The sequence below is a fragment of the Trichoderma evansii genome (genome assembly GCF_050947405.1).
Source record: "Trichoderma evansii strain SZMC 28006 chromosome Unknown GGI43scaffold_3, whole genome shotgun sequence".
In the NCBI taxonomy this organism is placed as follows: Eukaryota; Fungi; Ascomycota; class Sordariomycetes; order Hypocreales; family Hypocreaceae; genus Trichoderma; species Trichoderma evansii.
The window spans coordinates 2,017,197-2,039,421 of NW_028145203.1; the positions used below are offsets into that span (position 1 = coordinate 2,017,197).

Genomic DNA, 22,225 nt, shown 5'->3' on the forward strand with positions numbered 1-22,225 from the left:
TCTAATCATTGTAAATTTTTTGTACGTGAAATTCTGTGATTGGAGGTAAAAATTCTAGGTCCCACATTGAAATCTCCGATTGTGTTTCAGCGCCAGGACATATACACCCTCAATGCGGCATTCCGTGTGCCAAAGAACATCGTATATAATCATATCCATATCCTGGCCCTTGTGTGTGGGCTATACATAGCCGACGGGTAATTAAAAGAGCTTTGGTTATTTCCTATCTCTTGCTCTTTCGAGTCCCATGTGCTTTCCCCCTTGGGTAATATATATAGCTACCAATGTTGCCTTTCAGGCCGACTTGGCAGCCCGGTTTTATAACAGATTGGTAAGAAACGCGTTGGAGAGAATGCCCTGTAGACAAATGACGATCATTCCCCACTTGCTAAACAGCTCATATCTATAATAAACACTGTTGGTTGCCGCTAGTCCACCTGTCAAACTATCTTGTTTGATGCTAATAGGAGTAGCAGCGATTTACAGATTAATTTACAAGATGGAAGATCAGTCAGAACAGTCAAGGCGGCCCGATACGACACGCGACCAACGACGCGATGCTCAGCTGATGCGCCGACTGGGCTACACACACGCCGCCATCAGTGCGGAGCTCAAGCTGTCTCTCAGCCAGGTCCAGTACGCCCTTTCGCATACAGAGACCCCCATCACGCGGCCCGGAAGGCCAAGCAAGCTCACGGAGGCGCAAGTCCAAGAGCTCAAAGCGTTTATGGAGGCGTCCAAGGAAAACGAGCTGATGCCCTTTGGCAAGATTCCGCAGGCTCTCGGCTGGGATGTGGGCGAGTACTGTATCCGTCATACGCTGCGGAAACTGGGTTACAAACGTCCTGCAGGCGGCCGTAGGAAGTCGTTGGCCGCTGTGAAGAAGGCAAAGGACGGCGCTGCCACCAAAGAGACACCTACAGACACGCCCAAAGACACATCCAATGATGCGTTCAGTAAAGGTTCTGGATCTGTCGAAATCTAAGGCTGCCTCGGCCTCGGCTTGAGCCGACGACAACGCACTTTGACAGCATCCTGGCGAATGGAGCCATCGCTTGGGGAATAGCCCATGGGGTAGCGGAGCACTCGACGATCCCGACAAAATGGTGGCGTTGGTCCGCGTGAAAAGAGTGCGGAATCAGGGCACAAAGTGAGGCTGAGCTGTGCTACGACAGGAATGAGGCAACCATCGGCCCGTTACCACCCCGCATTCTGCTTAGCTCTACGAGGCGAACGAGGCAAATGGCACTCAAATGGGCGACAAAATCCGGTGTATGCTTAAATTCGGGGCCTGGACTAGTCGATCATGACGGTGACTGACCTAAAGAAGACGCGTGATTAGTACTCATTGGCTTGGAGCTGAAAAGAATGGTGGGCATGTCTGGTTTATATAACTCGACTCCATAACTCGACTCGATTTGTTTCCTCCACATCATCAAAGCAGAGTGTATTTTACGTCAATGCCTAACCGTTTATTCAACTCCAAACAACCTACACACACAAATAGTGAAAACAAATCGCCCGCCGACAAATCCACAATGGGCAACTCCAACTCCGCCGAGTCGGGGGACAACTCCACAGACAAGAAGAGCCTCTACCGACGCTACGAAGACAAGAAGCGCGGTCCCCGCCTGACTGAAGAAGAAATCCTCAAGTACACCGGCAAGACACACGACCAGCTCAACGCCTGGGCCGAGACACAGCCCGGTGTGGCCGGGAACCAACCTGCTGGCAAGCTCGCCATTGGAGCGGCATCAGGTTTCGCCGGCGAAGGAGCTGCTGGAGGTCTGGGAGGTTGGGGAGTTGAGGGTACTAGGAAGATGAAGTTCCCACCACAGCCAAAGCCTGTCAAGACTGTTGAGGATTCAGAAGATGAGGATTAAAGTGGTGGTTGATATTGAACGTTTGGGTTGGATCGGGCTGATTTATAGCCATGGATTGCTTACTTGTTTTTCCTGCGTATACCAAGAGTCTATCTGTCTAGATACAAAGAGCTAGAGAGAGAATCAGCAAAGACCAAATATTTGTGACAGAAGACATTTGATTTCATTTACTATCTAGTTCTTTTCTGTCTGGTTAAATGCGTTCTGCCATACACTGCTGGGCCATTCAATTTCCAGAATGGATTCACCAGATGATTCCGTTGGAGAGTTTCGATCATAGAAAGAGACCATTGATGTCCAGAACAAGAAATTTCCTCCTGAGATATATGTGGCTTCGCCATCTTCTTCGGCCGATTCAAGATTGCCATCATCTTTGCTTAAATCCATATCACTGTCGCTGTCTTCATTATCATTCTCATTGTCGCTTTCGAACCCACGCTCATCATCTGTGCCCTCTTCTTCTGACAAAATGTCAAAAATACTATCCTCGTCATGAGAATGTTCCTCTTCTGACTCGACCATTATCCTAAATGCGTAATTTCCGCCTTCGGATACATTTGCGATAGTAATCGGTGGAGCCCCTGCCCCGTGATTTATAGGCATAGCATGTTCATATGCGTTCAGCCCTAGATCGAACCTATTCTGGTAAGAATCTGAGTATATTATCTGCCAAATAGGCTCATCGGGCGAATCTAACAGATACTGGGGCCCATTCCTATAGATACCCACTGTACCCTCATCCCTTGAACCAGGATCGGAATCCCGATCGATAAACTGTGATTGATACAAATGTCTGTGGGCGATATTCGTTCGTCGGTCATGTTGATGACCGGAATCTTGAGTGTGGTGGTTCTGGGCAATAATATGTTCTGCAGCTGAGATCTGATTTGCCTCGTAGGGGCAATTTGGAGAGAGAAGTGAGATGGACGCCTGTTGGGTTATTAGCCTCTGTATAGCCTAAATTTATACGATAATGCTAGACCCTACTTGTATGTCCAGCTCCAGCAGGTGCTGCCATTGTTCATATTCTGCTTCAGTATAGTCGAGCTCGTCTTGGCCGGAAACTAGTAGAAGAGACTCAGACTCGAATCTAAAGCCATATAAAGAATAATTTTCCATCGTTATATTCTGTATAGATCAGGTAAAGATGGAGAACTAAAATTCTTCATCGAAGTTGCAACGAAAGTTTGGGGTTTTCTATGGATGGTGATGATATTAAAGTTGAAAGCAACGATGCTCTTATGGCTGCTCACTGTAAAATTACTGCTACGTAAACGGAAGACTAAATAAAGAGCGTATTCACTTGATGTTCGTCATTCGAGAGAACATAAAAATGCTGAGTACGTAGGCGGTGCAGTAGGCCGCTGTGTAACGATGCCATTTCCACCGCCATTGTAACAACTTTTTAGTCATGTAGCAGCAGTATTCACGGCATGAAACACAACAAAGTCGAGGGATGTGACATGACATCTCAGATGCACGTTGCAACTAACTAAGCGAACAATAGGTATTCCAAGCTGCTGGTTAGATTAACGACGCATCATGATTGAATCTGGCATTAGGGTAGCAATCAGCACTATTTTAGCCATGCACAACATTGGAACCGGCATCCCCTGCGCTGTTTACTTCTCCAAGGCGGGTGAGATTACGAGATTACGCACGTATCCTACCAGGTGATCGTAACCAATAGGGGAAAGACCGTTGCTCTTATCCACATTCATGGCGAAGTAACCGTCTGTCACACAATTATCCATGCATCATCGATACGACAAACGTGCATCTCGATGGACGGTCATCTGCATTTGCGACTTGAAACAAATTGACAATGTGAATATATGTGTATATCTATTCTATAAGTTTATTCCAATACACGACTTTCCTATCCAATACAATTACAGACTTATGCCTTCACATACTGCTGGACAATATCCTTAATCTCCGCGTCCGTCAACTGCTTCAACCCTAACAACTCGTTATCGAGAGTCTCAAACTTTGGGCCATATCGCGGATCATGAATGGCGCGGAAAAGGTAAGGTGCGAAAGTCTGATGGTCGTAAAGTCCCTTTGCCAGTCTCTCGTCCGCAACACGAACAACGTCGTCGACCTTGACCACCTCGGGCTGCCAATCTCGTTGAGGCGCAACCTCCTTGGCCAACGCGAGAAGCGCGTTCTGAGAAATAGCCGTGCTCTGGAACCGGACCTCGCGGTTCTTGGTCTCTTCGGGCTTGGACAGGATGGCAAGGACGGCGTCCGCCACGGTGTCCAGTGTCGAGGTGCTAAAGACGGTGTTGCCACCGTCAAAGAGACTTGGCTTACTGTCTACCGTCTTTAGGATGAACTGGTGCTCAAGGCCCCAGTCGAAAAACGGGCCACTGTATGCAAAGGTGTATGTGAGTGGGGTTGTCTGAGCCTTTTCCTTGAGGTACTTCTGAACTTCGACCTTTGCTGAGAAGACCGGTAGCGTTCTGGCAAGCTCGTTGTCCAAGTCACAGCCAAACTCCGAAGGCACAAAGCGCTTGACGCCAGCAGCGATAGCAGCATCAATGAATCTCTTCAGTGTGTCAACGGGAGTAGCTGGGTTAATGGTAGACACAACTGCATCCTGGCCAGCAAGAGCGGCTGTCAGAGAGTCGAGAGAGTCATAGTCAACGTCGACAACCTTGACGGTGCTGGGGTAAGTAGCGCTGGAACTGCCTCGGCGAAGGATAGTAATATTGAATCTTCCATCGTCGACAAAGGTCTTTAGGAGTGCCTTGCCTACGCTACCACTGGCACCGATAAGGGCAACGTTTTTGAGAAGAGCAGCCATGATTTTTGTTATTCAAAAGAGAAGATTAAGAGTTTGGTTTCGGTTTTATTGAAAGTCTGTTGTGTAAATGGATATGACGGTTGCCAACTCTGTCTCTTTTAAACTTGAGACAACATGAGAATTTATGTATTGCGTTCTACTTGCGCCATCCCATCCCACATAACTAAATCCTGTTTACTCAGCGTTAGAGGGCCGTGATTGGAAAGCGTCAAGATAGTCAATAGTGCTCAAGTTCCTCCGCGATTATGCAATCTTCTAGACTCCTACAAAGACTCAGCTGCCCCCATAATTCTCGTAGTTTGTTTGTTGGATGCTGGGTAGCATCTGTAACGGCAACCTAGCTAGCTAATTCCTTCTCCCACCCACCCTGCCTCCAATTCCGCTTGTTATTAATCCCGGTACCCATCTCTCAATCTTAATGGCTCATCCTTTGGGCCACTCCGGGACTGCCTCCGAGGTTAGTCAACGCGAGCCTAGACTCAAAAGAGGACAGCCTGGCGGATGACATATCTAGCATCGCAGCTAAGCTTATTTCGGAGTGGGAGATGCCGACGACGCACTTGACCGAGTGCTGTGTATTTCAAAGTGGGATGGCCGATCTCAAAACTCCCAAAGCCTTGGATAATAAGGTAGATTTATCATCCTCTCTACCCCGGAGCCTTACTGGCCACTCTGCTGGCACCCAAGTATCTTGTTTCTTTTTTCTCTTTCTTCTTCATGCAGGCTATTCTGAGTAGATTCTAGATCTTTGATACCAACTCTGATTTGCTGTTTATCTGTTGGCGCATTTTTTTTTTTTTTCCGTGGATCTTAGGTTTTTAATCAACTACACAACTTATCCCACCACCGCTCCGATCCGATCTGATCTCAACCACCAAAAAAGTGTATCGCGCCCGAACTGCTTGGTAATTTCACAGGTCATCGCTGGGGTCTTTCGCCGACTGCTTCTCAATCTTTTCTCCTTTCCCGTGTAATCCCGTTACTAAATCGCGGCTCGCATCTTGAGATCTCGGCCCCGGTGGGAGAAGCCGCGGAGTTGAGTGGGTTGCCGTCAAAGCGTCGAGATCCTGTCTCAAAGGTCGAAATATCGATATTTCTTCGGGCAGAGAGGCAGAGAGTCATAGGGAATTCGATAGGCATTACCCAAATCGGGACTCGTTCATTCGTTCAGCCGCATAAGCGGATCTGTTAGACAGCAGGCCTGCCTAACGAGATCCCCGGTAATCCCATCGCATTGCAAAGGTGCTCCGTAACGACGTCGCGAAGAGTCCACCTTCGGATGGGAAGTGGGAGACACCAATAGCCTCAGGAGATGGCCCCCCCATCGGGACAGCGTCATCTCTGCCACTGTGGCAGAGGCTTCCTTCGCAAAGAACACCTTCGTCGCCATCAGGCTATACATAGCAGTCCCTCTTTCACGTGCCATGTGTGCTCTCGGTCGTTTAGTCGCAGGTGAGTAGCATAGTGCTCCCCGTTCCCTTCCTGTCGGTGTAAATGAAAAGGAAAACAAGCTTCTCCCTCATGAGTCGACCAAAGAGACGCAGGCTAAAGGTTAGAAAAATCGGTCGTTATAGTGATCTTCTTCGCCGCCATCTAACATTACACGATGGCCCTGCTCACTCAGATTCTAAACGGGTCCGAGCGTGTGATGCTTGCCATGCCAGCAAGATCCGGTGTGATGGAGGCACTCGATGCTCTCTATGTACCAAGCGAGGGATAGACTGTGCTTTCACAAGAGGGCCTGGGCCTGGGCCTCATGGCGCATCCAATCTGCAACGAAGAAGCGTCTCTTCCTTGCCATCAGCTTCTAAATCACATTCGCCCGATCCTCCTACGCCCAGCATACAGAGTTCAGACCCTGACAGCACTCCTAAACCTGATATAACTCAGGTCATAGCCATCAACTACACAAATATCATGGCCCCTGTGGCTCAGGGAACACAGCATCCAGACCCAACCATCGCCACAGCGGGATTGAAACTAATCCTCAATGTCATTTCTAATCCTCTATCATCAGAAACGCTGTCAAGAAATCAACTACAGCTGCCCCCGGATGTAGAAAAATGGTCCTCGGCATGTATAAAAGCATACATGAGACACTTCCATGACCGGTGGCCCATATTACATATCCCGACTTTTGAGCGGGAGGTAATATCCATCGGTCTACGAAGCACCGCCATCATGATAGGTTCCTGGGTGCAGAGCGAGACTGCAGACAACAGCCTCGTATTCGAAATCCACAGCATCCTTGTTAAAAATCTACTCGCAGAACTCGTAAGTAGCTCTCTCAGTTATGGAGAGACAATATAATTATATGATCTAACTCTCTATAGACGGAGAACACTGTCGACGCCGCCGGCGTCTGGCCTATCAGAACCCTCCAATCAGCCTTGCTGAATGTGATTTTTGCATTTGAAAGCGGAGTATGTTCCTGTGTTACTTTTCCAGAAGAGATACGATACAGAAGTACTAATTAATAATCGTAGAACGACAAACTCATGAGGAAAGCTCGTCTCCTATACAGCCTCCTTGTCACTGTATTTCGACAGCTCAAAGTATTCAGCGCCGAAGCAGTGGAGCATCAGATTAGGATCCATTTCAGCGGAGATTTCCCCCCATGGGCGTTTGCCATGAAAGAGAAGTGGAAAAGGTGAAAATGAAGCCTCAAGTCTTCCATTGGTAGTTGAAGTGCCATGCTAACTCTTGGGCGTGCCTTATTAGACTTGTCACCAGCCTCTTCAAACTCGATTCATATATATCACTATTGACACAACAACCACCGGCAGTACAACGCGAAGAAATGAGTCTCGGGCTGACTTCTACATTCGCTCTCTGGAACGCCTATGGTCTTGATGTCTTCTTTAGGAGATGGCCTTCTGAGCCCTTAGAACGATCCTCGTACAAGATATGCGACCTCGCTTTGGGATCTCAACAGCCAATCTCACCTGTCATGCTAGTCGAAGACATACAGATCCGCATGATGGGCGTGACCAACTACGTCTGGATTCTTAGCAAGATGCGAGGGAACCCGAATCCGGCACTATGCGCATCTGCCGACCAGAAAGAACTGATATCCGGCCGTCTAAAGCGCTGCAAGCTACAATTAGACGGCATGGCCGCCTTGTGGATGGATCCAGAACAACACAAGATGCACATCGAATTCCTCCTCAGAGCTTATATGGGCTCGGAAGAGCCTTTCCATGATGATTGGGAAAAGTACTCACGAGGCCGATTCTTCACCTACGTCTTTAGCGCCACCATGATGTACCACCTCCTCAGCATGCACATCTACGCCGATGCCCAAAGCTTTATGCAAAATCTCCCAGGCATCACATCAAGCCTGGCTCCTTGCGGAATCACTCTCATGCATCAACCAAATATCGCTGAGATCAAGGAGTGGGCGACATCGATGGACAGTAGAATTGCTGTCTCACACGCCATCTTCGCATACCGCGTCTATGGCGGCCATGTGTCTCCTCCTGAGCTGAAACCAGAAGTTGTCGATCCCATCGCCCACATGACTATCGCGGTGGGGGCTGGCATCTTATGGACGTGGATACAGAACAACGGCATGACGTGCACCTGCGATTGCATGAATGTGCCGCTCGTTGATGGGCTGGATTTTGGCTTTGTGTGCCTAGAGACGGGAAAGAGCCCCGAAGTAGAAAGCTGGATACGAAATGGCGGCAATATCTGGCTGCATGGAGTCCAGGTATGTAAATGCAATGTAGATGTTTGGCTTTCGCCGTTTGCTGCGATACTAGCACATGGGGCGAGGAAATGGGAGATTGGTAACGGATTTGCGCAGAAGCTGTGGCATCAGCTTGGACTACAGCGATCTGTTTAGTATTAGTAGAAACCTCGTGAAGCTGGGATACCGGAGGTGCTATTTCATTGTAAGAGCATTGTATATTTGACAAGGAATCGAAGGATCTGGAATGTATATAACTAACCTGTACATACCCACCATGTAAATGATAGGTGCAAGGTATACATTATTGATGTATAAAGGCAAGGACCTATGAAAGATATAATCTAGCATCACATTGCCGCTTAGGGGAAAAACAATTGGCGAAGTTGTATAATCGGAGTATGTCGATGAAGCTGTGCTCGATATGGCGCCCATAAAATTGCGCGGGGCACACTTCCACAGGAGATGGCTACTGGATTTTCCAGTGCATCGCATGTATACCGAGGTAGAGGGTCTATGTAGATAAGATGGTCATAGTGGCATGGAGTATAGTCAAGGAAATATAGAGTTTAGCGGCGGAAGATGACTGTCATTTTTTCTTCTTTCATCGTAACCAATACAAACAAGGGCCAATATCCAACGCTCCATTCCAAATGCTGCAATAATGCGAATTTTCGTATACCAAATACTAACAGATTTCTTATTCCCTCTTTTACATGCTTCATGGATGAGTTTACAGGTCTCATATTAGCCTACTGTATTAATGGGTGATATAATAGGTGCATCATTTCCACGCAAAATCGTAGCCGCCTGACGGAAGAAAGAATCCAGTCTGAGTCTGACAGGTCGTAGACGTAGCCGCCCAGGCTTGTGGGTGGTCTCTCCAAGGAGCTTCAGAGCGTGATGAAAATCTTGCAAAAGCTGGTATGCAGCCTCAATGTGTGTTTGGTCGGAGGCTAGCAGAAAGAGGTAAATGAGAAAGTTTCCACACAAGATCAGCTGAGACCGAGCATCTGTTTTCTCTTTTGTTAGCGCAGTTCCAATACGTTTTGCTTAATGCCGTCAAGGCTGTCAGTACTTACGGCGGCACCAAAAACCACGTAAATCTTCTTCAGTGATGGAACTGAAAAAGTTGACAAAGTTCTGAAACTCGTTGAGAGCGGGAACAAACCACTTCCGAAGATTTGACTCGGGGTTGGCTTTGGCTGCTCTGGTAGCAGGATACATTAAGCCTCGGTATAAGAGTGCTTGAGCAGCATAATATGTGAGATGTAGGGGACCTAGACAAAATATGTCAGTCTCTCCCTTTCTAATACAAAAGTCATTCTATTAAGAATCTCACTTACAGTTACTAGCTACGCCTTGTCCTCTCTCAGGGCCAATAGCGAGGCATTGCGGAAGCAGGACATGCCAGTCTTTGAATTTGTCTCGTAAGATGTTTAATTGCGCTGCCCTCTCGCCCAAAGTTGATGGGTTGGGCCGAATTTGGCTGCGTAGCTCGTTAGTAATCACTGGTTTGAGTCGAATTTTTTTTTTTTTTTTGATGTGGAGAGGTTGACTTACAAACTGCAGTCCAGTACATCTCTCAGGACAATTGTAAGATTAATAAACTGCAAGAATCGAGCGCCAACCGAAGCCTGGAAGACGGCGTCCCCAGGGTCGACCATGTGTCGTAAATCTTCAGGAACAGTCTCATCAGCTCGAATGTCGTCCATGTCAGGCGGAGCTGTATTGAATGACGACTGGCTTATGTGTGGAGGGTTCCCATGACATATTGCAGACCAGCAGTCCGAAGCGTATACTGCCCACCAAAGCTTCTTCCTAACTCTTTTCTCCCACGGTTCGATGCTCCATCGGGTAGGATCTTGATGAAGGCCTATTGTCTGGGCACATGCCGTGGTCTGTGCCGTCATGGTCCACATGCTCGGCGTTTCAACACTGTCGACATCGGGAGGTGTGATGTGGTGAAGCAAAAGGCCTGCTTGTAGGCTGAATAGATTAGGGTTCTCATGTTCGCGCCTAAGGGCCTCGTGAGCGTGGTCGATGCATTGGTGCTGTTCGAAAGGACAAGGTTCTTTTATGTCCCAGAAGACGCACGCCATGGCATAGATTGCACCGCGCAAAGACGCGGGGATTTTCATCTTGTTGTTTTTATACTGCTGTAGGAAACGAGTCTTGGTGACCACAGGATATATGGGATGAACATGCTTGAAATACAAGCGCACCAAGTGTTCGCCATAGGGCCACGCAAGCGTCTCAGTTTCGTCCGAAGCAATTTGCTTTGCTTCATTGGTGAAGTCGGGGTTCTCATTTTCTAATAGCAGGAAGTGAACCGGACGATCGTCGGCCGAAGGGCCTCCGGGATATACCTGGATGATATTGGCATCAATCTCATCATTCTCGCTTATGATGAGGCACCTGAAGGCATCCAGGAGGTATATGTCTTGTTCGCCCGATGGCCCCATGGAGTGTGCTGTCCTGTTGAAATTATCTTCGAGTGTATGAAGAGGGAAGTTGGATACCAAAGGGGCAGGAGAGGAGAGGCTATATGAGGCTTGTTCCAAGGTGTCTCCAGAAGGCCCCGTCTGGCGAATCAAGCCCTGATGTACGACGGCCGCAGGCACGGACGACTGCTGCTCCAAACTTAGATCTCCAGCGGCACTGAGACCTGCAGACGACTGGACAGTGTCCGCCGGGCTAGAATGTGAGACGCTGCGGCGTGGTAGGGCCGGCGAAGAGTCCATGCCTGGAGGCGTGACAAGCTCGGCTTCAGAGACTCCATTTTCAGTGGTACTCTCGGTAGCGCTTTCTTGTTGAGATGAGATCTCATCAGGGGTTGGCGAAGACTTGCATACCAATCCCCTGCTCTTACAGAAAAGACCTGCGATGTTGATTTTAGCACTCGGCGGCGCCGTTAAATCTGGTATATAGGGATGTGGGATGAGACGAAACAAGATGATGTGGAGAGAGGTAGCATGCGCATGTGTGGTATCGGCCAACGGTCACGCCTCACATTCACATACATAGATACGGAGAAAATGAAGGGGGGTGCGTGCCATGTATAGAGTACCACTGGACACAGCTGAGCTGTGCCTGTCATGCAGCTCCATAGCTGTCCAATGCCGACACGTGGGCTAATGCATAGCATCTTCTGTGTCCGCCTGGGCGTCTTCCATCCCAGGCACGACGCAGCATCATCCACACGCAATAACACATCAAACAACCCACCCCCTCGTCGACGCGTGGTGAGACCCAACGGCTCGGCTCGAGACCTCTGGAGCAGCAGCAGCCTCTGGGAATAATACTGGGGAGAAGACGCCAAGAGCAGCGCCAGTACAAGCCAAGTCACTTACAAGGAGGCTCTGAGGGGATCACGCAGGCCGTCTTTCGCCTCCGGCAGGCGTCGCAGGGCCGGTTCTTGCGGCTCCGAGGCTGTCTAGCCCGGCCGAACTGGCTCTGGATGGTGAACTTGCGGGGACGGGCCTGCTGGCCTTGGGCCAACGGGTCGGCGCCGCTGAGCATGTCGTGCGTCACTCGAGCGTTTCACGGCGAGCGAGTCGTGCGGCGTCCGGGTCTGCCTGGACTGGGGGCTCGTGTTGCTCGCCGCACCGTGGGTGGAGATGGTGAGAAAGACAAACAAAGCAGATTCGCGTAGCTCGGCGAACGCAGCGGCGAAGCAGCTTCTCCTGGCCTGATGCTGCGTCAAGGTTCCATCGCACACGCATCCGAGTTGGCCGAAACGCCAGCGGGGAACGGTTTCTGTGCCGCGTCTTGCGAGGCCAGCTGGTGCAGCGAGTAACGTGACTGGTCCTGGAGCACTTCGCGAGCACTTCGCCTATTGCGCCTGGATTGCTGGCTGCTTGTGCGTGTTTTGGCGCACGGGGGCTAGCGCATTAGTGGCTGCCTTACGGGGCACAGTGGACAGTGCCCCTAATCCGTAGCGCACATCGCTTACTCCATGCTCCTCTCTCTGTGTCACGGTAACAATTTGCGTTTCTGCATACAGATGTGCATAAGAGCTAGGACGACGGGAAGAAATGCTGGCGGGTCAAAGAGATGAAATGGTGTAAGACGAATGGCTGCTCGGGCTTATCAAAGGGCTGCTGTTTCCGGCATGGCTGCGGCCAATGTCTTATTGTCGGCCAATTTTTAAGACAAGACTACATGTAGACATCCGCCCTACGATGCCTAAAATAAAGGTTAAGTTGGGCTGATATCCAGAGCGTCAAGCGTCAAGAAGATCGGGCAACTTAATTGCATGTACTGACTGTTTAAGACACATGTAGTTTCAGAGTAGATACGCTCGCATTGGATTCACGCGAGTATAATTCGTTGTAGATCATGATGGCAGCAGTATGCGGACTCGGTTAGTCTGTTTTGTATTCTATTAGATAAACAGCACACGTTTTATAACAACTCAAACTAAAGTAGAAACAACAAGGTATCGTATACAAAATCAATGTTCCGGTCCAATCAGTGCCTTGACGAAATGGCAATGGTCCTGGCCTGAGGCTCATCATGGCGGTCCATCCATCATCTCATCTCTTCGCGCGTCAGTTCGGCTGGCTGTAAGTTGTGATTAAAAAAAAAAACACAATCGCAAATCGCTCTTTAAAGAAATGGGGATTAAAAGAAATACATCCGCCCTGCTCATAGAATCAAAATATTGCAGCGGTTTCATGCTTTGCGTTTACGTCTAGATGCGTAATTCCTGAGCCGTCGTCGTCCGACAGGATCTGGCCTGCCTGGGACAGGTCCACTTCCCAGCGTTCTGTGTAGTGTTGCTGGACTTCCTTCGCGCTCGGTGCGTGCTGGACAAAGTCATCGACATCCTTGGCAGGGAAGATCCAGTGAAGGAGCGAATAGACGACGGCACTAGACAGAAATCCGTACAAGTAGTTGAGAAAATAAAGCTCCGTCATGCCAGCAGGCAGCGACACGGAGAGGTTGATAGCCGCAATAAAGCCGGGCAGGGTTGGAGCAACCCCCACGGCCCACTAACGTCGGCGGAGTTAGCTTCCTCGCTTCAACAACCAAAGAAAGACATGTGATTCACGAAAAGGAAAACGACTGGACTCACTGCAACAGGGGCACGGAAATTAATGCCGTGGTTGTACCAATAAATGCTGCCGCTGTGGCCGTGGTAAAGATCATCGACCTTGACCTTGCGCTTGTTCACAATGATATAGTTGGCAAACATCATGCCCGTCATGGGCGCCAGGAAGACGCCGTAGCTGGACAAGACCGAGAGGAACGTGGTCGCCGTGTTGACCAGCTGCCAGGGGTTGACAATCGGGCTCAGCAGGGCCGTGATGTAGGCTCCTCTGCGAATGTTGATGTACCGCGGGAACACTGACGACAGATCGATGCCGCCGGCCAACGCATTTCCAGGCACATTGCTGCCGATTTGCGAAATGCACAAGGCCACCCCCGCAAAGAAGAGCGCGGCGCGTGTCCCGGGGCTGTTGTCGTTTTCTAATAGGCGAACAAAGATGGTCGGCGGGTTCCAGACGGCCTCGCCGCCGAATCTCTGCTGCGTCGCTCCGACAACCAAAATGCCGATGACCGATGTTAGGATGCTGTAAACGCCGTACGGTATGAGTTGGCCCCAGACGGCATCCATCGGCTTTCTCGCCAGACGTGCAAAGTCGTTCTGGTTCAGGATACCGGCAGCAATGGAACCGACGGTAGACATGATCCCGTATATCATGAGCCAGGCGAGACTGCCTGGTCCGCCGGTCTTGGGAATGGTGGTCGCCGAGTCTATAGTGTCACCAAAGCCTCCGTGGCCCATGGTAGCCAAAGCCCAGATCAGAAGTACTACGAAGAATACCATGGTTACCACGCTGGCGACATAGAAGAATTTCTGCAAGCGGTGCGGCTTGATCCATACAAACGGAAGGCTGATAACGAAAAAGATGATGTACGACACAAACTGGGCTGTGGTCATGCCCGTGGAGGCAGGCATGTGGTTAGGGATGTTGGACTCATAGTTAGGATCCCACGAAAGCAGGATGAGCTCGAAACATTGACCGCCAACCCATGACTGAAATCCGTACCTGTATATGCGCGGCAATGGTTAGCAAAGCTGCCAATTCATCAGACAGTGTCCTTGTTAATATCAATCCACTAACCAAACTGATTAACCAACAATTAGCATGCTATATATCATATTTGCGAGACCGACAGAGATGCAACATACCAAGACACAAGAATATACGGTTCCAAATAGCAAATTGAGACCCCCACATGCCCCAGACGGCACGGCTGTAAACAGAAAAGCCAACTGGAGAGAAGCTGATTAACACACTAAATTTTTTGTTGTTGGGCGAGGCACGCGAGTAGGTGCTTACTGTGATAGTAGGCTCCCGATAGTGAGCTGATGACAATTGCAGTGGTGGCAATAATATTCCCGATGACGATGGCTACGACCACCTGTCAGCCAACCGATTCAAGAGCAGCTCCCGCTTCGGGATGATAGACATACCAATAATAGCCTGCCACCAATTGAGGCCCAGGGGTATAAGTGCGCTTCCCGTAAGAAAAGTCGCAATGTTGCAGTTGATCAGCAACCCTAGTACGGGACAAAAGGATTTTTGTCAGTGCCAACAACGTCAAGGATCTCAATTCGCCTATACGGAGTATTACACTCCCATTTCAACGAATGGCCACTTACAGTAATTATGAAAAGTCCAGAAGCCCCATGTTCGCCTGGCAGCCTCTACGGGACGGATATCATCATTCTAAGACGCGCGAACAAGGGTCATCAATTAGCCATTGCCAATGATCATGGTCATCTCTCAAAACACGTGGGCAGATCGACAGTACGAAGGAAAAGCACGAGCACTCAAGGGAAGATATGGCAAGCAGGAATAGTGGTAGCAGCGCGCCCATGGCGGTAGCGACTTACAATCCATTGCGAGACGTAGGGGAGCCTTGCGCGCTCAATAAGGGCGGCCAATCCCATGGTCGCGTTAGGATTGGACGCGTGCCTCGCTCGCAAAGATCGGAACAAAGACCAATTCTAGGCCTGAGCTTATGCGCGTTTTATCGATATGTCCCGACTTTTCTCGCCCCAGAGTCCCATAAGAAGCGCTCAATACGGCGCGATTTCGTCTCTCGAGTCAACAACCAACAGCAATATGCATGAACGGGGCCGTGATGGTGAGTTCTCAGGCGGCAAACCCTGTGGGGCTGAGCCGTCCAGAGTAATATTCGTCACAGCCGCGAAAACCACAGGATCGGCCGATAGAGCGGAAGCGGGAAGAGCCGAGTCAACACTCAAATTCAAACTCTGGGCTTTAGCAGCGGCCGGGCCCAGCGGAGCGTCTTGACTGGTGCAAGACGGCGAGAAAACGAAACAACCCTTTGTGGAGGTTGAGATGGAGAAAAGGGGGACTTAGGAGCAGACCAAGCAATGTTTTAGCTTTTCTTCTCGAGTCAAGCCAGCTTGCTAGGCTAATAGCTATTAGGCAATTGTGGCTGTTGTTCAACCTCAGCTTTCAATTGTATGGCCGCCCTTTCAAAGTTAGTCAGCGCGGGCTCACCGCAGCGGCCGTCGCAAAAGACAAGCTCTCTGGGAGCACCGGATGAAGACTTCTCCCCCGCAGTTTGCTTCATCGCAAACCCTGGTCATGCGCACAGCTCTGTGACGGCCGGGGACTATTAGGCCGCTAGAAGCTTTCGAGATGCCGCGGACATTGGAAGCTTTAGAACGTCTGGTTACGAAAGTCCGTAGTATTGCTACTACTACAATTCCGTACATGTGCGGAATATTAATGTCTCCAGTTGATTGGCTGCGCATGCCTGCTCAATTCCCCCCTCTTTCCCTTCTTCTCCCAGGTCCTACTGTTTCGGTTTTAGAGGATCTCCAGAACGAGCTCTCTTTTCTGCTGCTTCTTGTTAGTCTCCGAAATGGCATCTTCCTTCACAAATAGCTTCTAGAATCAATTTACTTTGATTTCCTTCATGTTTGTGTGATCGGCAAACTGCTAGCGGCACGCTCGGCCAACTTTTATGCTCTCAATTGGCCGAGCTGAGTCTTCCCCGATGCTACTCTTTTGCCTTAGGTGGTGTGATGGGTTTGATGTGCGCCTGATAATGGCTGAATGAGTCGTTTACGTGCGTGGGACAAGAGCCGGCCAACCCGCTGTATAATTAGTACAGTTAGGTTAACCGCGCTTCTGCTGGGTGCAAGGTCATCGGCCAGAACGTTTTAGTCTTCTTTACCCATTGAGGGGCAAGGCCAAGTTGGCCGCTGTTTCGGATCGCGAATTTGCCAGATACGATCAAATCATATGCCCTACTATGTAAAAAGACAAGGACTTGGTTTTCTCCCCCACAAGCCGTATCCCCACCACTTAGGCGATGATGCGGCATCCTGCAGTCGGGGTTCTCCGTATGCGACTCCATCTCCGTTGAGCGATACTTCGCCGCTATGTTTTTCTGCTCCATCTAAAATTGTAATCTCGAAAATAATCATGGCCGCACTAAATTGCAACCGGCGCCCCCTAATAGCTTCCAGCTATGAGCCCCTCACGCCATCTTTCTTGTCATTACTTCATAACTGGCAAACATTCTCTGAGCCTTGGATACCTGTTTTTGATCTGATGGAGTTTGAAATTTTATAGGGAAATAGAAAAAAGAAAAAGAAAAAGAAAAATCAACCCTTTTGCTCCTTTTGATATCTTTCTTCTTCTAGTTTTCGTTTTCCTCTTGCCGTTTCCTTCTAGCAGCATGTCATATAGAATAGGTGTCGATGTTGGAGGAACCAACACGGACGCGGCTATTTTGGACCTCAAGGCCCTTGACGAGCCCGGACGGGGAGTCCTAGCATCATGGAAAGCAACAACGACCCCTGACATCACCAGCGGTGTAGAAGCCGCCATTAGAGAGGTTCTCGACCAGTCCAAAGTCGAAAAGTGTCGCATCCTCAGTGTGACCATTGGAACAACACACTTTATCAATTCTCTTATTGAAGCCGATTCCAGGAGATTGGATCGTGTTGCTGTGTTTCGGTTGTGCGGTCCCTTCACGAAGCAAATCCCTCCCTTTTCAGACTTCCCTCTAGGACTTCGCGGCATCCTTGATGGAGGCGTCCACTACTTGGATGGAGGACTAGAGATGGATGGGGGAGAGATAGCTCCCTTAAATCCAAAACAAATCCAAGAGGCCGTAAAATCTGTTGTGGCTTCCGGCATCGGTGCCATTGCTCTGGTTGGCGTATTTTCACCGCTGGATCACCATGGCATCCACGAAGAAGAATGCAAGCGAATTATACTTGAAACTGCTCCTGATTTGCGGGTAGTTTGCTCTCACGATATAGGACCTACTGGCCTTCTCGAAAGAGAAAATGCGACAATTCTCAATGCTGCTATTCTTAGGACGGGAGAGAAAGTTAAGCACAGCTTTAAGCGTGCCATGGCGAGCTTAAAGCTAACATGTCCTCTTTTCCTTTCTCAAAACGATGGAACCCTTATCGATGTCGAAACTGCCGCCAAATATCCCATCAAGACTTTCGCCAGCGGTCCCACGAACAGCATGACAGGAGCTGCATTCCTTGCCGGACTCGACAACAGACCTCGGTCAACTTTGAACGACAGCGGCGCCAACGCTGATGGTACAATCGAGCCCCAGATACTTGTGGTTGATATTGGCGGCACAACAACTGATGTATGTGCACTGCTACCGTCCGGCTTTCCGCGGCAGGCTCCCGGGTTCGTTGAAATTGGAGGCGTTCGAACAGCCTTTTCAATGCCAGAGGTTGTTTCAATGGGCCTAGGAGGCGGTAGCAAAGTCGAAACTGAAGAAGATGGCACAGTCCGTGTTGGGCCTGGCTCTGTTGGCCACTTTCTTACGAAGCAAGCCAAAATCTTTGGTGGCTCAACATTAACGGCGACCGACGTTGTTGTTGCTCTTGGAGAAGCTGAGCTGGGAGATGCATCTCTTGTTAAGGATATTCCGAATCAAACTATTAGTCTTGCTCGGCTGGAAATCAAGAGAAAACTGGAAAGAGTAATTGATCAGATGAAGGTGTCCTCTGCGCCGGTTCACGTACTCCTTGTCGGCGGCGGCGCTCTCCTAGTCAAAGATGGGTTGGACGGAGTCGATAAATGCATCCACCCTATTCATCAAGGTGCTGCCAACGCAGTTGGCGCTGCTATTGCCAAAGTTTCTGGAGAGGTTGATACAGTGGAAATTCTTGAAGGGAAGAGTGAACAAGACATTCTCGACGCGGCTTGCGCGAAAGCCATCGATCAAGCCATTGAGAAAGGAGCCTCTCCTGATGACGTACGAATTGTTGAAATAAACAAAATGCCTCTGCAGTACATGTCGCAAGTTACCGTCAGAATCCAGGTTCGCGCGGTAGGCAAGCTGGCTATTCCAGACGAACCGACTCCTCCAGCTACCCCTCCGGTGGGTGAAAATCTAGATTATCAAGAGGAAGAGGTAGAGAAGGAGGAGGAGGACGAAGGAGAAAAGGTTAGCGTGCCAAACGCTCTTGAGCCGACTACTAAGCCATCCCTGCATGTAGACCTGGCAACATATCGCCCAGATGTGCGGGATGGTGTCTGGTATGTCTCAGAAATCGACTTGGAGCTTATTTCTACTGGATGCGGTGTACTTGGTACTGGAGGTGGAGGTCCTACTCATTACGAGTTCCTCAAAAGCTTGCAAGCATTGCGGACGGGAGGCCAGGGTAAAATGAGAATCATTTCTCCCAAGTCATTGGATGATACGGCCCAGGTGTTTTTCGGCTCATGGTACGGAAGTCCAAGCGTGATCAATGAGCGATTATCCTCAGGCACCGAAATCCCTAGTGGTATTGAGGCTTCATCCAGAATTGTGGGAAAATCTATCGATGCGGTTCTTCCGGATGAGATGTAAGTTGAAACCGAGTCCTGTTTCTCTCTTCCTCAAAGGACAGACACAGGAGGGAATAAAGAGAAAATAATGAGCTGCAGTAGCTAACAAGAGACAGTGGCGGCGGCAATGGTCTCTCGTCTTTTCCTACAGGTGTCCACTTTGACATCCCCATTGTGGATGGTGACGCAATGGGCCGAGCATATCCAACAATGTACCATGGTGAGTTTCTTGCAGGCTTCTTGGGCCTTTTGGTTCGTTAGTTGCTAAGATCGATTATAGTCACTTTCAGTGTATACGGCAAGTCATTAGTGCCTTGTGTTCTCACAGATGCTCGTAACAATGTTAATGTTGTCATGGTATGTTATGTAGCGCTCTATCTACAAATGTCTTCTTGAAGGAGCGCAGTGCTAATTCAAGTTACATAGAGTACTGACACACCTGAGCGGCTGGAGACGATACTACGGACAACAGCTATTGAGCTTGGTCTGAGCTGCGCAGCATGTGCGGCGCCTCTCTCTGGTTCCATCGTCAAGGAGTACGGTATTCCTAATTCGATATCACTGACTTGGTATTTGGGCCGCGCTATTCATCAGGCGAGAAGGCGAAAGACAAGTTACATTGATGCGATTGTAAGTTGGGCTTTTCAATTCCCTGCGATCTTTTTCAGCCTCATTCATTGACTAAACTAACATTCACTCACAGTTTGCTGAGTGTGCTGGAAAAGTCCTCTTCAGCGGCAAAATCGTCGATGTTAAACGCTATCTTGGGGGAGGTTACACCATGGGCTCGGTCATTATCGCCCCACTGAGTAACGACGAACGCGATGCTGCAACTCCTAGCGAACAACTGGCCGCCTCAACTGGCCGATACATGTCAATACCATTTCAAAACGAGTACCTATATGCCGCTCTTACCGATGCTCAAGGGTCAGAAGAATCTCAAGAGATCGTATGCACGGTGCCGGATCTCATTTCGATCCTGGGACAAGACGGTGAAGCAATTGGCTCACAGGATCTCAGATATGGTCTGCATGTTAGTGTCATTGCACTGCCTGCACATCCGTTGTGGAAGAGTGAAAAGGGCATCAAAGTGGGCGGTCCCGAGGGATTCGGATTCAAGATGCCTGTTGTCGAAGTGGATAGAGAGTTTACTGAGTCACGAAGCGTAATTGATGAGTTTTCGACATAGAAAGGAGGGTAAAGGGATAGAGATATATATACACGATGGGAGTTGTTGTTATTTATTTGTATAATACTATTAGCGAGTGGAAGGCATTGATAGATACCGCAGCGTTTACATTATATTAGCATGATTTGTAGCTTGTTTTATCACTTCGAAATGTAGTTTGATGCACACATTTTCTTATTTTTAAATACTGCTGCGTTGTATAGCAATCTGTTTAGCAGCTCTCTTTTTTTGTTGTTTTGCTCATTTTTACTATTTTTGCCAATGAGTGACCGACCATACCAGAACAAATAGCACGTAAATGAATGACAAGAGTAGTTATCAGTCTGTCCAACATTCAATCCAATTCAATCTGTTCATTTCCTTTAAAAGGCATTATCCTGGCGGCGAGTCTCAAAGACGTTGAGAGCCTCCTCTGCAGCCTTGACACCGCTGAGAACCATGGCGCCAAAGGTAGGTCCTACATCTCCGTGTTAGCAAGCATATCTCATCACCTGAATGTAGAGCTTCATTCAACTTACCCATACGGTTGGCACCGTCAATCTCAGAAAGCTCCATGCCTCCAACAATAAGGCCGGGCACCACTTCACGGGTGTTCTTAACAATGGCATCTTCGGCCTTGCTCATGTCGAGGCCGCGCATGCCGCCCAATTTCTCAATGCGGCCCATGCTGACGAGACGCTTGACACAGAAGGCACCCATGGGGCCATCGTGGCCGGTGGTCGAAATAACAAGAGGAGCATTGATAGTGTTGGGGTCCATGCAAGACTGGTCATCGTGATGCATGGACACAAGAGTCCAGTTGGTCACAACACCAGCAATGCGCACTCCGTCTGCAGAGGGACGAGTAATGAGATCCTCGACGCAGGTAGCGTTGAAGAGCTTCACATTGGGCAGCTGCAGCACCTTGCTCATGATGGTGGAAGTGAAGAGCGCGGCATGCTTGACAACGACGTAGTTGCCCTCGTCCTCATACGGGACGCCAATCTCGCGGAGGAAAGCATCAGCCGGCTTGCGCATCACCATAGCAGAGAAGAGCTGGCCTCCCAGCCAGGCACCTCCTCCAGGTGAGACAGAAGCTTCAATGATGGCAATCTTGAGGTCCGGACGCTTGGTGCCGAGAACGTAGGCGGTGCTGAGACCGCAGGATCCTGCGCCCACAATGACGATGTCGGATTCGGCGTAGCGGTCGAGATCTTCGAAGTAGCGCTTGGTCATGGCGCGCGAGACTTGAGACTCGCGGATAGGGGAGAAGGCGAAAGAGTCCCATTGACCATGCATCTCGGCGACGGTCTTGTTCTGAGCTCCATCATAAGGGGCAACAGCGAGCTTGGACTTGGGAGTCACAAGTTCAGCAGTGCGCTGAGTAGGAGAGATGGCGGCGGGAGGAGTCATGATGGGCCTACGAGGGTTAGGATTCTGTATACAGCAAGAAGGGAGAAGAGCATGATCCTTTCGCTGGTATTATCCAGATCAAGTTCCAGGGCCGTATATTCTCAGCCACGCTCCCTCCTTCTCTTCATCACCCAGAAGCCCTCTCAATCTCTTGTCTTACATAAAGTAAGGAAAGAGACTGAGAGACCTAATGAGAGACTTTTGAAGAGAGGAAGAGAGCGGGCACCGGCTCATGCGATACACATTACCTGAAGAGACATGATCCCGTCTGGATGCATTACCACCGAAGGACGCCATGACGACGTGTTATTTCGGGGGGCAAGTTGTACCAAATGGTATAATAAAGATTTGACCTGAATATGTTAGATGCATCTGGACACTCAATTGAAGTGATGC

General features: G+C 49.4%; 9 protein-coding genes across 9 annotated transcripts; 4 read left to right on the plus strand and 5 right to left on the minus strand.

Moving 5' to 3' along the window:
- Window positions 1–1,486, plus strand: GGI43DRAFT_255765 (uncharacterized protein). Its single transcript, XM_083200892.1, has 2 exons — window positions 1–331; window positions 474–1,486. Exon 2 carries the CDS (start codon window positions 500–502, stop codon window positions 983–985), a length of 486 nt encoding a protein of 161 aa, XP_083064376.1. The 5' UTR covers window positions 1–331; window positions 474–499; the 3' UTR covers window positions 986–1,486.
- GGI43DRAFT_255743 (uncharacterized protein) lies at window positions 1,185–1,970 on the plus strand. The gene is made up of 3 exons (XM_083200891.1): window positions 1,185–1,272; window positions 1,331–1,431; window positions 1,530–1,970. Exon 3 carries the CDS (start codon window positions 1,539–1,541, stop codon window positions 1,881–1,883), a length of 345 nt encoding a protein of 114 aa, XP_083064377.1. The 5' UTR covers window positions 1,185–1,272; window positions 1,331–1,431; window positions 1,530–1,538; the 3' UTR covers window positions 1,884–1,970.
- Window positions 1,971–2,057: 87 nt separating this feature from the next.
- Window positions 2,058–3,002, minus strand: GGI43DRAFT_380720 (uncharacterized protein; the record flags this gene model as incomplete). The annotated part of the gene is made up of 2 exons (XM_083203021.1): window positions 2,058–2,813; window positions 2,871–3,002. The coding sequence occupies 2 exons, from the start codon at window positions 3,000–3,002 to the stop codon at window positions 2,058–2,060; spliced, it is 888 nt and encodes a 295-aa protein (XP_083064378.1).
- A 624-nt stretch (window positions 3,003–3,626) lies between these two features.
- Window positions 3,627–5,091, minus strand: GGI43DRAFT_396878 (aromatic alcohol reductase). The gene has a single exon (XM_083205032.1). It carries the CDS (start codon window positions 4,690–4,692, stop codon window positions 3,784–3,786), a length of 909 nt encoding a protein of 302 aa, XP_083064379.1. The 5' UTR covers window positions 4,693–5,091; the 3' UTR covers window positions 3,627–3,783.
- A 167-nt stretch (window positions 5,092–5,258) lies between these two features.
- On the plus strand, window positions 5,259–8,964 carry GGI43DRAFT_396879 (uncharacterized protein). The gene is made up of 5 exons (XM_083205033.1): window positions 5,259–6,144; window positions 6,267–6,966; window positions 7,026–7,115; window positions 7,179–7,342; window positions 7,414–8,964. The coding sequence occupies exons 1-5, from the start codon at window positions 6,005–6,007 to the stop codon at window positions 8,537–8,539; spliced, it is 2,220 nt and encodes a 739-aa protein (XP_083064380.1). The 5' UTR covers window positions 5,259–6,004; the 3' UTR covers window positions 8,540–8,964.
- A 40-nt stretch (window positions 8,965–9,004) lies between these two features.
- On the minus strand, window positions 9,005–12,581 carry GGI43DRAFT_256050 (transcription factor domain-containing protein). The gene is made up of 5 exons (XM_083200896.1): window positions 11,737–12,581; window positions 9,947–11,264; window positions 9,730–9,872; window positions 9,466–9,663; window positions 9,005–9,396 (listed from the first exon to the last, which is right to left on the minus strand). The coding sequence occupies exons 1-5, from the start codon at window positions 11,903–11,905 to the stop codon at window positions 9,131–9,133; spliced, it is 2,094 nt and encodes a 697-aa protein (XP_083064381.1). The 5' UTR covers window positions 11,906–12,581; the 3' UTR covers window positions 9,005–9,130.
- On the minus strand, window positions 12,474–15,638 carry GGI43DRAFT_256141 (permease for cytosine/purines, uracil, thiamine, allantoin-domain-containing protein). Its single transcript, XM_083200897.1, has 8 exons — window positions 15,294–15,638; window positions 15,060–15,126; window positions 14,871–14,957; window positions 14,737–14,808; window positions 14,586–14,669; window positions 14,518–14,521; window positions 13,464–14,442; window positions 12,474–13,380 (listed from the first exon to the last, which is right to left on the minus strand). Exons 1-8 carry the CDS (start codon window positions 15,348–15,350, stop codon window positions 13,042–13,044), a joined length of 1,689 nt encoding a protein of 562 aa, XP_083064382.1. The 5' UTR covers window positions 15,351–15,638; the 3' UTR covers window positions 12,474–13,041.
- A 1,340-nt stretch (window positions 15,639–16,978) lies between these two features.
- On the plus strand, window positions 16,979–20,632 carry GGI43DRAFT_255932 (hydantoinase/oxoprolinase family protein). The gene is made up of 5 exons (XM_083200894.1): window positions 16,979–19,266; window positions 19,365–19,468; window positions 19,529–19,605; window positions 19,675–19,878; window positions 19,952–20,632. Exons 1-5 carry the CDS (start codon window positions 17,120–17,122, stop codon window positions 20,435–20,437), a joined length of 3,018 nt encoding a protein of 1,005 aa, XP_083064383.1. The 5' UTR covers window positions 16,979–17,119; the 3' UTR covers window positions 20,438–20,632.
- GGI43DRAFT_256199 (thiamine thiazole synthase) lies at window positions 20,609–22,008 on the minus strand. The gene is made up of 2 exons (XM_083200898.1): window positions 20,956–22,008; window positions 20,609–20,894 (listed from the first exon to the last, which is right to left on the minus strand). Exons 1-2 carry the CDS (start codon window positions 21,827–21,829, stop codon window positions 20,800–20,802), a joined length of 969 nt encoding a protein of 322 aa, XP_083064384.1. The 5' UTR covers window positions 21,830–22,008; the 3' UTR covers window positions 20,609–20,799.
- Window positions 22,009–22,225: the final 217 nt, after the last annotated feature.